The sequence below is a fragment of the Bidens hawaiensis genome, unplaced genomic scaffold, assembly GCF_021521415.1.
Source record: "Bidens hawaiensis isolate Kalapana, Puna unplaced genomic scaffold, B.hawaiensis_p1.1 tig00014524_1, whole genome shotgun sequence".
Lineage (NCBI taxonomy): Eukaryota > Viridiplantae > Streptophyta > Magnoliopsida > Asterales > Asteraceae > Bidens > Bidens hawaiensis.
Window position 1 is genome coordinate 438,978 of NW_027492266.1, and position 17,929 is coordinate 456,906.

Consider the following 17,929-nt stretch of genomic DNA (forward strand, 5'->3'; position numbering starts at 1 on the left):
AAACCAAACCGTTAGCTACGGTTTGAAAATATTGGAACCGGTCGACCATAAGTTAGCTAAAAAAACCGACCGTAAAACAAAACCGATAACCTGTTTAAACGTTTTCATGGTTTGAAACACCCTTGTCCCCTTGTAGGCCTGTAAACGAACCGAACGTTCGGGAACTATTCGTGAACCGTTCGGCGGGAAGTTCGTTTATGTTCGTTTATCTAATAAACGAACGAACATGAACAAAAAATTCGTGATCGTTTAATTAAACGAGCGAACATGAACACATGTTCCGTTCGTTCATTTATGTTCATGAACGTTCGTTTATGTTTGTTTATTTATGTTCGTTTATGTATTAATAGAAAATAGTTAAATATTATCCAAATAGGTCATCTGCTTAAAAGTTTTATATTTGTTAATTTGCGTTTATTTAAGTGTTTTCATTTAAGTTCGTTTATATCTGTGTTCATTTATATTTGTTCATACATGTTTGTTTATCTTTGTTCAGTTATGTTCCTTTAGATTTTAAACAAACGAACACAAATGTCCATTTTTAAATAAACGAACATGAACCTAAATATTTGTTCGATTAAGTGTCCGTGCTCTTTTAAAGTTAAATGAACGAACACGAGCATGCCCTTGTTTGTGTTCATTCGATTCGTTTACAGGCTTTCATTATTCACATTGATGAATACATCGATCTCAATCTCTAGGCTCTGCCGATTCTATTTGTGTTCGTTTGTGTTCATGAACCGTTCGTGAACACAGTAATTTCCTTAATAAACGAACACGAACATAAAATCTCGTCCGGTAAGTGTTCTTGAACCGTTCGTGAACATATTATATTCTTAACGAATGAACATGTATAATTCGTTCAGTTCGTTTACAGCCTATCCCCCCGGTAACCATGGTGTCATGAATTGTTGATGCTTTACATTCGACAGCCTCTAATTGGGCCTCAAATATGGGCCTAATAATATAAATCTATTAAAGAACTTTATTATACAGTTTGGCTAAAGCAACAGTTCTCTTGAACAACAAGCAAACAGATCAATCAATCAGCTCATCACAGTTCCACCGGCCACGGTTATCCGATGTCGAGCGAGGGCGAAGATGCGGTTCGTCGGCGAGCTGCAGTCACCGAGTACAGGAAGAAGATGCTTCAGCATAAAGAACTTGACTCCAGAGTTCGAGCAGGTCAGTTTTCCCCTAATTTCATACGCTCATTTACTTTTATGCGATTCAGTATAGTATAATTAGGGCGTGTAGTTTCATTCACTTTATCTGATATGTCTAATTAGATGTTTTTATTTTCATGTCTTGAATGAATTGTTTGTGTATTTATCTGATTTAGGGTTTGAACCTTGAAAGTTTGCTAATTTACCATTATTTTCATGCCTTTTTTCTTGTATGTGTATGTTCTTTTTAGTTGTAAATAAATAGCATTGAGTTTATTGATTGAATACAAAACAAGAATTTATAAAATTTGAAATTTTGACTTATATGTTTGGATAAAGAGTGTGACTCTCTTTCTTGAACTTGAGCTTGTAAGTTTTAAGATCTCAGAGGGGTATATAGACAAGATTATGTATTTGGATGCCACTGGGAAGCTTCATCCAGTGCAGCAACGGTTTTGGTGTTGGCCTTGTTTATTAGTCATTTGTATGCCATTTCTATGAAAGTTAGTAGGTGCAGTTAAACACTGACCATGCCAAACTTAGTTGTTCTGCTGTCTCAGAATCCTCTTTCTGAAGTAAGTTTCCTATTGATATGATCTAAGTTTGGATGGTTTAGTACGTGTTTTCCTGTACGATGACTGATGAGAAGTCGAAAATTAGGATCTGCTTCATTAATCTTCTCTACCAGTATAAAGTTTTGGTAGCTTGATCTATAATATTGAGCAATTATTGTCGTTAAATCTCTCGTATGATTTATCATAATAGTTCCCTGATCTAGTTCTTGTTTTAAAGGGAAAATTTTGTTTCATCACATATTCCATCATTTTTGTATAATGGTTTAAGTTCTAAATAAAAGTATGATTTTTATCATAGCTCATAATGCTCCACACCAGTCAAACTTAACATCAAAGAAGTTCATGTTCTTATTTACATGCTGATAGAGATCTTATTCTATTACTTAATACTTAATAGTCGTTTGTAATTGTGGGAGGGGGTAAGTGTAATTTCTATTTCTATAAATAAGGATTAATAGTCATTTAGGAGGGGGGATATTAGGTAAGTTGTTAGGCTCATTGCATTAGCATGAGAGGGGCATAGCCCGGGACCACCTCGGTGGTTAGTTATCCATTGTAGATCCTTGAGGTCATCTTCTTCAATACATATATCAATATAATATAGTTTACACATTTGATTTCATCACTCTTATATTTCATAAATTCAGTTCTCTATCATTGGTCCGACCTGCCTTGCTTCCCTTTCAACTCCAATTTTCAGATCTGTGTTCGTACCCTGTTTTCATTTCAATTTCACATTCCAGATATGTGCTCCCATTCAGATCTCAGATCCAGTTAGTTCCCGTTCTGATTATCAGATCTGAATCCAATTTCTCATTCCGGTTTATATCTCCGAATTCCTCCATTTTATTTCTTCAATTTCATACTCAATTATGGTGAATCAAACAGCTCGCCTCGATACTCATGACCAGCACATCAATCAATTACAGCAGGATGTTGCCGAGATTAAGGCGTCGTTGGCTGCGGCTCGATCGGAATCAAATGAATTTCAGAAAACCGTCCTCGATTGGATGAAGCAACAGGATAAACGTTCGATCAGTTCTCCGGCATCTGGATCTGGTCTTTCCGGAAATGGTGGGTTTCCATCGCAACTGCCATTCGATCCCAGTTCTGATAATGTTGCACCGTCTGGTTTGCCTTGGGCGGTGAAGAAGGTCAAGTTACCGGAGTTCAATGGTTTCGATCCTCAGGGGTGGATCCAAAAGGCAAACCTCTATTTCGACATCAATGGCACGCCGGCGGAATCACGCATTCGATTGGCTCAATTGAGCATGGTGGGCACCGCTCAACACTGGTTCACCATCGTCACTCAGGTTCATGATTCTCTCTCTTGGGTGGAATTTCAGGGTGAATTATTGCAACGTTTAAGTGGATTAGAAATTCAGAATCCTTATGAACACTTAGCTACTATTCAGCAAGCGGATTCAATCTTTGATTACATAGATGATTTCGAGTATCTGTTGTCCTTAGTTCCTCGTTTACCGGAGTCCCAAATTATCGGGTATTTTATCGCGGGATTGAAGGATGATGTCAAACCAAGGGTTCGTTTGCATCATCCATCTTCTTGCATTGATGCGATGTCCTTGGCTAAGGATGTTGAGCTGTTGCTTCGGCCATTGGACTCCAGAACGTTGCTGTCTCGTTTTCGGTACGCTCAACATGCGGGGCTGCCAATATTGGATTCTGGATTTGGGCATCGTTCGCTGAGCAATACGGTGTCCAAAACTGTTGGGAACTATGGACCTGCCGGTGGGCTTGTAGGCGGTCGTGATCGGGTCGTTCGTTCCTTATCTCGCACCGAGTGGGAGGAACGCAGAAAGAAAGGATTATGCTATAAGTGTGGACAGCCCTACGGTCCAACTCATAGGTGTCCGGAGGGTAAACTTCGTGTGTTGTTGCTCGGGGATGATGAATCGGATGGTTTCGAGGGGATGCATTGTCAGTTGGAGCATATGGATGATTCCTGTGCTGACGGGTTTATTCTTCCGGCTGGGGGGTCTTCTATCAAGCCTTGAGGACAAGTCTTGTGTTATGGGGGAAGTATTGATAGAGATCTTATTCTATTACTTAATACTTAATAGTCGTTTGTAATTGTGGGAGGGGGTAAGTGTAATTTCTATTTCTATAAATAAGGATTAATAGTCATTTAGGAGGGGGGATATTAGGTAAGTTGTTAGGCTCATTGCATTAGCATGAGAGGGGCATAGCCCGGGACCACCTTGGTGGTTAGTTATCCATTGTAGATCCTTGAGGTCATCTTCTTCAATACATATATCAATATAATATAGTTTACACATTTGATTTCATCACTCTTATATTTCATAAATTCAGTTCTCTATCACATGCATAAACCTTTCCTATGTGTTTTCACTCCATAATGGAATTGAGGTTTACTACATGGGTTTTCTTTCCACAAGTAATCTATTTACCTGGCTGTAAATTCTAAATACATTCTGTATTCTTTATATTTTTTTTCCATTCCGTTCGTGTTTCATGTCCCAGTGAAATTCTTGTATTTCAATTTCTTATCTTTCCTAGGTTATTTGCTGCAAAACTTGAAAAAGAAAGCAGCATTTGCACATGTATTATATTATTACTTTAAACATGTCAGGCTGTAGATTAGCATTGTCTTTGTCTACAAGAACATAGCTTGAGCCAAGCAGTTCCCTTTTGTTTGTATTTGGTTGCTTTTGTTTCTTGCATTACGTGACTACTTGAGGTTAACATTATCAATGACATCTTTCCATATTGTGACTTAACTGTATCAAAATCTGTGTATGCAGCGAGAGAGTCATTGCGAAGCACAAAAAAGGATTATGCCAAAACCGAAGATGATTTGAAGTCTCTTCAAAGTGTTGGACAAATCATAGGCGAAGTGCTAAGACCTCTGGACAATGAACGATGTAACTGACACCTCCAATATTCTTCTTTTATTATTTGATTATACACTACGTTTTCATTTTCACTTTTTTGTTCTAAATCTCAAATAGGCAAATTAATATATTTCATATATATTATTACAGTGATAGTTAAAGCAAGTAGTGGTCCAAGATACGTGGTTGGATGTCGTAGTAAAGTGGACAAGGACAAACTAACTGCTGGAACTAGAGTGGTTCTTGACATGACAACTCTCACAATCATGCGAGCACTCCCTCGTGAAGTTAGTTTATGAAACTCCGATCATTTAACAAGTGGTTGTACGTTTTATTGTTTTAACTAACACTTTTATAACTTTTATAACAATATTAAGGTTGACCCAGTTGTTTACAACATGCTTCATGAAGACCCTGGGAATGTTAGTTACTCTGCAGTTGGTGGACTGTCAGATCAGATTCGGGAGCTCAGGGAATCCATAGAGTTGCCTTTGATGAACCCAGAGCTCTTTTTAAGGGTGGGAATTAAACCGCCCAAGGTACATATTGATAGCTTTAAAATTTGAATTATTTTGAGCAATTCTATGCAATTATCATGGAAGTTAAAATGCATATTCTTTTACGTGATTAGGGTGTTCTTCTTTATGGACCTCCCGGTACTGGCAAGACATTACTAGCTAGAGCAATTGCTAGCAATATAGATGCCAATTTCTTAAAGGTTCTTTTCATTTATATATAAATTATTATTCTTTTAAAATTGAATGTTAAATTCTGTGCAAAACTTAATACAGGTTGTGTCAAGTGCCATTATTGACAAGTACATTGGTGAGAGTGCAAGACTAATCAGGGAAATGTTCAGTTATGCTCGTGATCACTAAGTACTGCTTCCATTGCCATTTTATAGTACTACATAACTTTCTTGGATACATTGTTATTTTTTTTTTATTTTAGCAAGTGTTTGTTAGGATTAAACGCACACACGAAACTGAACACACACACGAAAGCAGTAAACGAACACGAGGATTTAACGTGGTTCGGTCTAAACTGACCTACGTCCACGGGTGGCAACTAGGTATATCTTTATTGAGTGACCAATATTACAAGTACATAATGTTGTTTATATAGAGACTGAACTAGGGTTAGTAAATTATTATGCAAGAAATCTAAACCAAGCCCGGCCGCCCACACCCGTCTCCTCTTTTGACTTCATATAATAAACCGGGCCAACAAGGCCTACGAACCCAACAATCTCCCACTCGGAGGCCTTGAGTACTCTCGTCTGCACTCCTGATTGTACTTCTGTAATCTGAACATTAAACTTCTTCTAGTTGCCACCGCCTTCTCATCAATTAACCTGAAGGCCCGTTGAAGCTCCCCGGAGCTCCAACACGTCAGTCACGGCTAAAACTGCCCCTGACCCGTTCTCTGTCCCTACCGGCTCCCACTGTAACGAACTACCGGATCCTGAGATAACCTGAGAACAAACACTCTCCATATTCAGCAAGTAATTCACTGGAGAGACTTTTACAGCTGGAATACTGGTTTTCTTAATCCACTGTCGACCTGGAACTGTAACTGAAACACGACCTGTGCTCCCACTGTCACGATGTCCCCCAACTGATTTAACCTTCCTAGCTCGTTCATCCTGAATCTTCACTTTGGCTCTGGGTTTGTTACTTGCAAAACGAACCTTCTTCTGCCCACGAGATTCTGTGAACCGGATTTTGTCTTTCACCAAAACTGGATCCACTCCTTTCGATGACATATCGACCATATACAACGAACCCATTTTCTTGCCACGAGCAACAACGAGATTCCCTTTGACTACTTTCCACTGCCCATTCCCGAACTTAACATCGTGCCCCTGGTCATCCAACTGCCCAACTGAAATCAAACGTTTCTTCAAACTTGGAATAACCCTCACGTCTTTCAAAGTCCAAGAAGTACCGGCTGAAGTTATCAAATCAACGTCTCCCATACCCGTAACCTCTAAAATATCATCATTCGCTAGTCGAACCTTTCCAAAATCCCCAAATTTAAGATTCTTCATCGTTTCACTACAGTGAGTGGCATGAAACGATGCACCAGAATCCATCACCCAAACATCAACGCTACTCTCAACACTACAAACCAAAGCCTCATCACTACTGACCCCGTCATCTGTGTCGTCTTCTGTAACGTTCACCTCTTTCTTACCATTCGGACACTGATTCCTGAAGTGTCCTTTCTCTTTACAACCCCAACATTCAATATCCTTACGAGTCTTAGACTGACTCCTCTTCCTGCTCCCACTGCCTCGCTGTTTTCCCCTACCTCTACCTTCTGTGACTAGCATATTGCCTGATGATTCACCTGAACTTCTGCGTCTTGAATCTTCTCCCAGAATCAGATCTCGAATCCCATCGAAAGTAATATTTGTAGACGAACTACAAACTTCAGTCACTGTTTGCGACCAACTGTCGGGCAAAGAGGATAATAACAAGAGGCCTTGAACTTCATCATCAAACTTAATGTCAACTGACACTAAGCGGGACAAGATCGAATTAAGATTATTGATATGAGTTGTAACTGACCCACCCTCTTTCATTCGTGTTGTCACTAGCTCTCTGATAAGATAGACCTTATTCGCTGCCGAAGGCTTCTCATACATGTTGGATAGTGCGTCCATCATACCACGGGCTGTGGTTTCTTTCATGACGTTAAACGCCACATCTTCCGACAACGACAATGTAATACAAGCCCTAGCTTTCTTGTCTAACTTCTTCCAATCTGCTTCTGACAACTTTTCTGGTTTTTCATCCTCAAGCACTACATCCAAGTCTTTCTGACAAAGTAGTGCCTCAATCTGCATCTTCCACCAACCGAACTTCTGTCCGTCAAACTTCTGTATCGAAACCTTTCCGTCTTCTGCCATAACAATGACTAAAACGAAAAAACTGGATAAAAAAAACAGAGACAGACACAGCAACACGAGCCTGAACTTAACGACTGTTCTACTGAACTCTGTTAAAAATCAACCTATTTAAACCGCAGCGGAAATACGAACTGTAAATCAGAAACTGAAATTTTAAACTGAAACGATAAAACCTGACAAACGCGGTTGGCAACTGGTTATCCGTTTCTTTAACGCTTCTTCTGACTTGACAACTGTTTTTCAACAAAAATAGGATCTTGATTCAAACTTTCATGTCTCGTACTATGCTTCACCGGAGCTGATCAGAAAAAACGAACCAGCAGCTGCGGAACCCAAATCAGCGGCGGCGGAACTGTAGCGGCGGCGGCGGTACTGTAGCGGCGGCGGCGGAACTGTAGCGGCGGAGCAGCGGCGGCGGAACCCTAGCGCAGTAGGGTGGCGGCGGCTGGATGATTTGGCGGCGACTCGGCTGGTTCAACGTGTTCTTCGCGTGATCTGAACCTAAGCTCTAGATACCACTTGTTAGGATTAAACGCACACACGAAACTGAACACGACACGAAAGCAGTAAACGAACACGAGGATTTAACGTGGTTCGGTCTAAACTGACCTACGTCCACGGGTGGCAACTAGGTATATCTTTATTGAGTGACCAATATTACAAGTACATAATGTTGTTTATATAGAGACTGAACTAGGGTTAGTAAATTATTATGCAAGAAATCTAAACCGGGCCGGGCTTGGGCCCGACCGCCCACACCCGTCTCCTCTTTTGACTTCATATAATAAACCGGGCCAACAAGGCCTACGAACCCAACAGTGTTATGATTGTTGGTTATTTCAGCCCTGCATCATATTTATGGATGAGATTGATGCCATTGGTGGGCGTCGTTTTAGTGAGGGCACGAGTGCCGACCGTGAAATTCAAAGAACACTCATGGAGTTGCTGAATCAGCTTGATGGATTTGATCAGCTTGGAAAGGTTTGATATAAATTTGGTCTCAAATGCTTGTTCCATATTCCTGTAAACAGGGGTGTGCATGGATCGGTTTTGGGCTCAAGCCGAACCAAAAACCTAAAACTGCTTGGTTTGGTTTTACTGATTGGGCTTGAAATTTTTGTGTCATAAGAAAAAGGGCCAAAATAATTAAATTTGGGCTTAAATCTTTTTGTTAATTAATGATTTTATTACATTTGTCATTTGTGCTAAAATATTTGGGTTACACTGTTTATAAAATTCTTGTAAATTACTTAACATTCAAAATTTAAAATAAAGTACATACATTTGGTGTGGTTTTAGTTACATGCAAAACCGAAAATAAACTAAAATTTTGGCTTCTACAAATCCATAAAACCAAACCATTGATTTTTGTTTTGAGTTTGGTTATTTCGGTTCGTTTTTTTGGGTACGGATTGGTTTTTTCGGTTTCATGCGCGCACCCCCCCCTACTTTGAGTTGAACTGGTCTGAAGTCAGATTGACCTGAAACTGAATAACTTCTAAATATAATCACAAACAATTTATTATTTCAATAATAATTTGATTTATTGATTTAGTAAGTTATCTTAAAATGACACATAGCCTGAGTTTTGACCCATACACAAGTAAATGGGTCTGAAACTTCCACATCTAGATAGTGGGTTAAATGTTATTGATATATCTAAACACATCTATTAATTAAAATTATATACAAGCTTCATGATCTAATGGATGTTTTACAGGTAAAAATGATAATGGCTACAAACAGACCGGATGTTTTGGACCCGGCGCTTCTTCGTCCAGGTCGACTGGATAGGAAAATAGAGATCCCACTGCCAAACGAGCAGTCAAGAATGGAAATTCTGAAAATCCATGCTGCAGGGATTGCTAAACATGGTGAAATTGATTATGAGGCAGTTGTGAAGCTTGCTGAGGTGAAAAAAACATCAATTATAACTAACATATCTTATTGTTTACTTGATGAAATTCTGACACATGGTGTTTGTTTCAGGGTTTCAATGGAGCTGATCTTCGCAATGTGTGCACTGAAGCTGGTATGTCTGCAATCCGTGCAGAGAGAGATTATGTTATCCATGAAGATTTCATGAAGGTAATTGATATTTCAGGAAATTTAGAATGGATATTGTTTCATTCTGGTTATTTAATGATTGTGACTTTGTTTTGAAAATGTTTTTAGGCGGTGAGGAAACTGAACGAGGCAAAGAAGCTGGAGTCGAGTGCTCACTACAGTGCTGATTTTGGGAAAGATTAAGAGGTTGAAGCATTAAGCGGTTAGAGCTGTATCTGGTTGTTACACTTTACTGGGACAGATGTATGTTTGTTCTTGGTGTTTGGATTTGGAATTAGCTTGTTATGATTTGCTTCTAATGTGGGGTAAGAGAGTTGTTTCTATTCAAAGTGCATGCGAAGCAATCATAGTTGTCGTGTTGAGAGATCCCTGGAACACAAAAGGATTGCGGTGTCTTTTGACAGTTTAAATTTCATACCTGTGTTATTTTCTCGTTTAAGCTATTCTATTCGTTGAATCAGTTTAAATTGCTATCCCGTTTAATGATGAAAAAACATGATCTAAATCGCTTAAGCTAGTTGTTGAATCAGTTTACTATCTACTACTCATGTTTGTTAAATCAAAATTAGAAAATGATTATGGTGGTTTAACTTTAAACGTCGGTTGTATTCTCTTTTAAGCTGTTTGTTGCACACAAACACACACGCGCACACACATGGGTTAAAGCAAAAAAACACTTGCACAAACGTCAAATCCGTATCTTCTCTTCACTCATACAAACATCCTTGCAACTTTTCACATAAGTACATTGCAACTTTAACTTTTTCATTTTCATAATCAAATTTTTTATACCAAATGAAATTAGTTATAAAAATTTGAATTAACTTGCTATAAAAATATATACAAAGGTGATATATAAGTCAATAAAACACGTGGTGCATAAGAAGTTAAATCCTATGAGTCAAATTGAAAAAAAAAAGTTCATTCAATGGGACCAGAGGTGCACAAATCGAATACCCGGGTTCGGATATGACCGGGTATTGAAAAATCGGGTATTGGCAATACCCGGGTCGGGTTCGGGTCCGCGTATTGTCTCTAAAAACCATACCCTATGCATCGGGTTCGGGTCGGGTATAGAACCGGGTATTTGAATACCCTATTTCCGGGTATTGAAAAAACCCTATTTTTGGGTTTTTTCCGGTTTCGGGTATTGGAAAAGCCCAGTTCCGAGTATGGAACCGGTTCCGGTTTTCGGGTATTACCGGGTATAAATCGGGCCCGGTTCCGGGTACGGGTATTGGTACTAAAATGCATACCGTATCCGTACCCTACGGGTAGGGTCGGGTATTAAAAGCCCGGGTATAAAAAAAACCGGTTCCGGGTATTTTTTTCGGGTCCGGTTCCAGATTCGGGTTTTTTGTGCACCTCTAAATGGGACTAGCTTTTTCAAACCCTTGTGCAAGGGCTAAACACTCATTGCCGCATTGGCTAGAGGCTGTTTGGACGAGCATGGATGAAGGAAGCCCAAATCATATTTGAAAAGCCTAGCATTGATATAAATAAATGTGAATAAAAAGCAAGATAAAAATCATGAAATTTCGATCCCGTAGCCATGTCAAGAAAAAAGAAATTCTCTATACCTAGAGTTTTAGTTGTTTATTCACATAATGCGTGTTTAATTGCATCATCTACACCTTACATATCACTTTTCACTCGCGTGTCATTGAACTCTTCATCATTTTACAATAAAAGCTGATGATATGCCACATAAGCTCCTATGATCAACCTCGTGTATTAGTTCATCTTTTTTTAGGGTATTGCTGCACCATATCTACCTATTGCTCAAACATAAATAAATGACCAATCGATGTTGAAACAAATATAAGGTCTATTTAATAATTTGATCATGCGACATGGATTATCAGTCCTATATTTGTCTTTATATTAGATAATTCGGTTCCCTAAATAGACAATTTAGGAGTTGGAACAATTTGTTCAGCTTATTCAAGCGATTACAGCCTGCTTGTGATGTCACTGAATATAAAGAAGCCACATTCGAGAAGGCTATACGTGAGGCGCATGTTGCCTATTACACTTAGTGAGGGTACATGGTTTATGTTCGATGATCCTGAAACACAATTCGCCAAAGATCTAGCAAACATTTAATAATTTTCAGTTAACCAACACCAAAGAGACGATTCTATTTCTATTTCTAGACATGCAAGTGAAAAGTAACACATGACCACCCGTCATTACGAACACTACGCAAATAAATTGAAGTTTCAGCACATGTGTGATCCATGACATCTTTTGTCACAAAGAGTAGATCTCTAATGCCATAACCATAAAGTTGTCCCGGGCAAATTATTTATACATTAGCAGTGACGCATGTAGTGCGATTATTTCAAATACAAGTTCCAAAATCAAAGAAAATCTTGTTTAAATAACTTAAGTTGAATGCCCTATCAGATTTGCAGATGTTTCACAGCACATACTCTGCTAAAACACAGATATCTCCCCAGAAAATAAATGCTAAAAGTCAGTGCCACTCTAAACAATCCAAGGCTTGTTGGTGAACTTGTTTGTCCCCAGCTGCCACTACATTAAAACCTGGAAACATATGACAACACAAAACCAAAATAAAACCAAATCAATCAAAATTTTCCACACCTAGTTTGACTAATATAGCCCATTTATTTTTATTTATTTACTTTAAAAAAATAATAATTTAACAAATATATAGAGAAAACACATTTTGATACTTTTTCCTTTCTAAAACGACCCATTTAACCCGAACCATTTTGCTCAAAATTTGTTTTGACCCAAACCCTTATCAAGCCACTCATTTAGCCAAGGCTTAGTTTTTACCAAGTTACAAAACTCAAATGCAATCGAGGAAAAGAGTAATATTACTTGTAGCTTGTGAGCTGGGAGACGCCTCCCATCTAAGGTGGTCCCCCTTCCAATCAGTTATTACTCCACCTGCTCCTTCAATCACTGGTATTAGTGAAAGGAAGTCATATGGCTGAAAAACATCGCCCACGTTAAATGTCAATAAAATGGTACCATAATATGCAATGTGTGTATGAGTAAGCTCTTTTATTCCTTTATAGAATTGAGAATCTTCAAGATGATTGAACATAATGATGTGAAGATCTCACCTTGAGACCCGACTCGACTACAAGATCCACGTGCCCAGAAGCCAGAAGTGCATATGCATAACAGTCACATCCATATAATGGGACTTTTACCTGAATCATAAATATTAAAAAATTTGACCAGAATACTGAATACATATTAAGAGAAGCACTTGCCACTCAGCATACCTTGTCTCTGACTCTAGCAAAGGCCACCTCAGCATCTCCACTGAATAGATGTGGACTAGTTGTATACCTAAATACAACAGACAATATACGAGAAGTAAAACAGACAGGCACAAGATGTCAAAATTGCATATTACAAATGAAACAAAACAGTTGGAATGATTCATACAGATATGCTTGTGAAATCTTTGAACAGCTGCGAGTGGATATTTCTTCTCCATTTAGTCTAGTAGTTCTTCCAGTTATACCTACCCATCTTTCTCGTAAAACGGGCTGATCAATTATGCCAAGAATCTGATATTAATCAAGAAAATATCATTAGCATACACAAGATTCAATATAACATTCAAATGATTATACCCTGTCAAAAGTTACAGAACAATTTGCATAATCATTCATACCGGTTTACCTCTTTCCAGTAAAGCAATGAGGGTTCCAAACAACGGTTTGCCTGACTAACACAAAAGCGACCGCTTTGAATCGGTTTTGAAATAGATGGCTAATAATTTCATAAGTGACATAGCAGAAAATTACCTGTGATAAAACTCTTGGTCCCGTCTATTGGATCTAAAACCCATACATAATCTGCAGATTGCTCTTTACATTGCCAACCATTCTCCTCTCCAAAACTGCAATTGTTTATTGTTTAAGCAGTTTCCTTTTGAATATGAGCAGCAAGATGAACTACTTGGGATATTCAAACAAGTATTAAGACATCAAATACACAGTTTTGGCTTTTCTTGTTTCTACAGAGTTTTTTTAGTTACAAATAAGGATGAGGAAACAAGACTTCCAGCAAAACGCCAACCATATGTTCCATTTAAAACACCTAAATATAAGCCTCAGGCATTCGATTAGCTATGTATGACCATAATGCTTTAAAAACATGATGCCAACTAAAGATAAACAAAGCTTATATCAATCACTTAACAAAGCAAGATTCCGGTTTGAATTGGTCAATCTACATTGCATCAGAAGCAATGGTATCAAAATCATTAATAGCATACAGGTTCTAGGCTTTCGACAGCTAAGACACACGCATAAAAACCTATGATACCTTGGATGCTAAATCATATTATTAGAAAACAAAGCAAGATTGTTTTATAAATTGGTTAGTATGCAATGCATTGCATCAGAAACAATGATCATAAGAATTTTAGGCTTTCCATAGTTAAGAAGCACATGTAAAAAGAACCTATGATACCTTGAATGCTAATTTAGTTTAAGAGAAACAAAGCAAGATTCTAAATTTAAATCAATTAATCGAAGTATAAAATATAAGAATTGTTCGTTCAATAACATACATAGCATGAGAAGGCAAATTGTGTTGCAAGATAGAAACCATTGCTTCCTCTGCAGCTCTATCCGCTATTGTCACCGGACCTTACAATAATAATATAATATAACATAAACCCAAACCCTATAAAAGAAGAATAATTTAATAAAATGAACGAACAAACAAACTAACTTTGATCTTCCTTATCAAGAACGTCAAATCTGTTGCGGAAGTAGCTGCGAATGACGTCACCGGCGGCGTCAGCTAAATTGTGTGCGACGGAGGCAAAGTGGTCAAGGTCAGAATCAGTAACGCTGAATCCATTGGCCATGGTCATGGAGGTGAAACGGCGGGGTTTAGGGAAAGCTAGGGTGGTGGTGGTGGTTGTTAATGATGATGATGAAGAAGAAGAAGAAGGGTTTGGGTTTATGTTTAGAGAGAGAAAGTGAGATTGAGAAAGCATTTTTAGAGGAGAGTGAGGGGGTGTTTGCCTGGCTTTTTTTCTTTTATGTGTTTGGATTATAAGCTGATAAGCTATTTTTCAAGTGTTTGTGTTAGCTTTTTTTATTTAGCTTATATTAGGAAAACAACCAAAAGGGGTATTGTTACATATTATCACATAACTTATATTTTATATGTATCTATTTTATTTTTATGAGTTATACCATCATTTTTAGATAAATTTATATAGAGAATGAAACAAAATTTCTACAAAAATACATTAAATATTCAATAAACATTCATCTTTGTTTGGCTAGATCTCCTGCAATCATATCTCTAACTGCACTCATGTATAAATAATCTATTCTACGTTGTGTACTCGTGTCTTAAGTATAGATGGATATTAGGTGCTATTGCATACCATATTCTTTCCATATAATTTTTTTTTCATGCAAATAAATTAAAGGACCAGGCTTTGAAGCCTGAAGTGTTTAAATCTTATAAACTGTTAGTTAATAAAACACAAGAAATGTAAATAACGGGCGTAACCCGAAAACTGTTTTTATCTAAGAGTTAATATTAAACCTCTTGAAATAAGATTTTATGGTTTAAAATACACTCTGGGTAACTTTCAATATATAAATTACAACTAGTATTTCGACCCCGCGCTTCACGGCGGGTGAAACCATTCGATCAACTAATTGCCTCTTCTCCGAAAATCCACCATTTACCTCTTATTAATTATGCGTCAATAAGTTGTTAAATTGTTACAGTAATAAGTTGTCTCTTATTAATTATCCACCATTTGCCTCTTAGGCCATTGGGCATACTATAACGCCTAACATAGGTTAGGATGAAATGACACTTTAAATGTGCTTTTCACGAGTTAAAATGAACAATATGCATTAATTATGTATTAATTACTAATTGATTTGTTAAAAATTAACAGGATTGAAATAAAGTTAAATGGATTAAACCATTTCCTTTGAAGGCAAATGGGTAACTTAACACCTTTACACAAATAAGCTTAAAAACCATCTTCCAACTAGCTTCTATAAATTAGCTTATATAAGCTTATAAGCATAAGATTAAAAAGCTAAAACAAACACCAAACTAAGCTTATTTTGTAAAAAAAAAAAGCTAAAAAAGCTATAAGCATGTTAAGAAAAGCTAGGCCAAACACCCCCTGAGTGATGATGGAGATCGATTGGGAAAAGCTAGGGTGGTGGACTGCCAAGACGCATTGGGAAAAGATAAAAATAAAGACGAGATTTCGAAAGAAAGTCAGGTAAAAGATGAGATTTGGGGAAATTATGTTGATAAAGTCCAAATTATTTGTAATCTTGGAGTATAATTGTCAAAAATATATTTTTCCAATAATTTAAAAATATGGACGAGAAAGGTAGGAAATATAAAAAAATAGTCTCTCAAAACGGTTTTTTTGAGTAAAAAAGTTTTTGAAAAATTTGAACTTTTGCTCAAAAATTACAAATAATTTGGACTTTATCGACATTATTTCCCCAAATCTCGTCTTTATTTTTATCTTTTCCCAATGCGTCTTGACAGTCCAAATTATAAAAGATTTTGAGGAAAAAATGGCTATTTTGGGACTTCTCTCTCTAAAATGGGCTATTTTGAGAATTTTCCCTTTAGAAATTCATTGAAGTTGCCCTCTGCATGTTTTAATTTCTGAAATCTATTCTTTATGTCATCTATTATAGAGGTAGGATCATATAACAACGAAACAGGCCCAGAAGTTTTTAGCCCATTAGATGCTTCCGCGGATCATTTCCTGCCAAGTACAGCACCTGCGGAAGACATCCACCCAAAAATGGAAATACTCTCAATAATTCTAGAAGCATGTGGGAGGCATTCGCAAGGCGAGTGAATGAACAAAATTATACAACTGCGGGAGATACCTGCAGGTTGAAGAACAAGTGAGTGCAAGAACATTCTTCTGGAAGCTTGTAGGAGGCATACGCAGGTAGGAGAAAGAATGACATCACATTTGTAAGGAAAAACAGTCGATAACCAAAAGATTCCTAGATAGTGACGTTTACCCTCTCAATAGAGAGCATGTGACAGTTTAGCTAATAAAGAAGAGCCAGCTGGATATTCCCCAACGGTTTAGCACATGGCCAGCTGTTACTCCTTATCAAAATTGGCCACGTGCCCCTCTAGGTAAAATGAAGCATCTTTTGGATAGGGACAACTCGGTCAATCATTCTCTCTGACCCCTGGCTATAATACTCTCATAATCATTAAGAGGTATTCATTCTCAATACCCATAATACATCAATCACTTATATTCAGTACTTTATCTAGAAACGGTCACTGATTCTGACGCTGGAGGATGGTTACGAGAAGACCTCTCATCTCATCCTTCTCGTAACAAGCTCACGTTGATTTGTTTTGCTGTATCTCGATCTGTTTCCGATCTATCTGACCTAACCACATTACTAAATCCCCATCCGGTTGGAGCGCAGATCTAACCTTAATCCGGTTCGGATCCGTTCTTCATCTATTGAAACTTTTTAAAACAAATCTTTTTCAATAAAACAGATGCAACAATTACTTAAATGTTTACCACCAAAACAATTACGCAAAACAAATTTGACCTACTTTATTGCTAGAAAGGGATAAGTAGCCCCTTAGGTTTAATGGTTACTTGTTAAAGGGTTGTGGGTTTATGGTAAATAATTATGGGGTTACAAAATAAATGCTGCCTAACAAATAAATATAAGTTAAAATGCGGGTTAATGTTTGTTGCCAATGTCTCTAAAGATTCAATATAAAGGTTTTTGCGGGCGCAATGTCAAAATGCACGAATATAAAACATTATTATTTTTTTAGGTGCACATTCGGTAAAACCTGTTTCCCTTTTCCGTCTACTCCTCCGCCAGCATAACGCATAATATTTTAATCAGGCTTTATTGGAACTATCTTCAGTGGCGGATCTAGGATAAAATTTGAGGGGTAACCCAATTTTTTATTATACATTGATACAAGGCCGTCATCGAGAATTCAAGAGCCATTGGAGGCCCGCCCTACACGAGTGGAAAAATGGGCCCCTAATTTTTATGTTTCAATGGATTTAATTTCTAACGACTCTAGTTGTTTGTAACAACATCTTGACCTGACTTATTTTGAATAAAATTTACGTCGAAACGTAAAACTGATTATTTTTAATAAAATTTATATCAAAACATATACAAAAATAAATACGTCATAACAACTTATTTCAGAGATAGAAAACACCATTATTTCAAAGTTATAAAAGAATAACAATAAAAATGTATCAAACTGTGGCTAAACAAAAAATGTAATATATATTTATTTATATTTTTTTACCTG

General features: G+C 37.4%; 1 protein-coding gene and 1 pseudogene across 2 annotated transcripts; one reads left to right on the top strand and one right to left on the bottom strand.

The window, feature by feature from the left end:
* The first annotated feature begins 1,059 nt into the window (after positions 1–1,059).
* On the top strand, positions 1,060–9,788 carry LOC143546957 (26S proteasome regulatory subunit S10B homolog B-like; annotated as a pseudogene). Its single transcript, XR_013137683.1, has 10 exons — positions 1,060–1,185; positions 4,525–4,644; positions 4,765–4,901; positions 4,992–5,153; positions 5,246–5,332; positions 5,406–5,492; positions 8,372–8,509; positions 9,249–9,440; positions 9,518–9,616; positions 9,704–9,788. The product of XR_013137683.1 is annotated as a 26S proteasome regulatory subunit S10B homolog B-like (transcript).
* Positions 9,789–11,888: 2,100 nt separating this feature from the next.
* Positions 11,889–14,597, bottom strand: LOC143546958 (bifunctional phosphatase IMPL2, chloroplastic-like). The gene is made up of 9 exons (XM_077038497.1): positions 14,327–14,597; positions 14,163–14,241; positions 13,393–13,487; positions 13,260–13,309; positions 13,028–13,152; positions 12,862–12,928; positions 12,697–12,786; positions 12,449–12,560; positions 11,889–12,145 (listed from the first exon to the last, which is right to left on the bottom strand). The coding sequence occupies exons 1-9, from the start codon at positions 14,595–14,597 to the stop codon at positions 12,075–12,077; spliced, it is 960 nt and encodes a 319-aa protein (XP_076894612.1). The 3' UTR covers positions 11,889–12,074.
* Between the last annotated feature and the right edge of the window lie 3,332 nt (positions 14,598–17,929).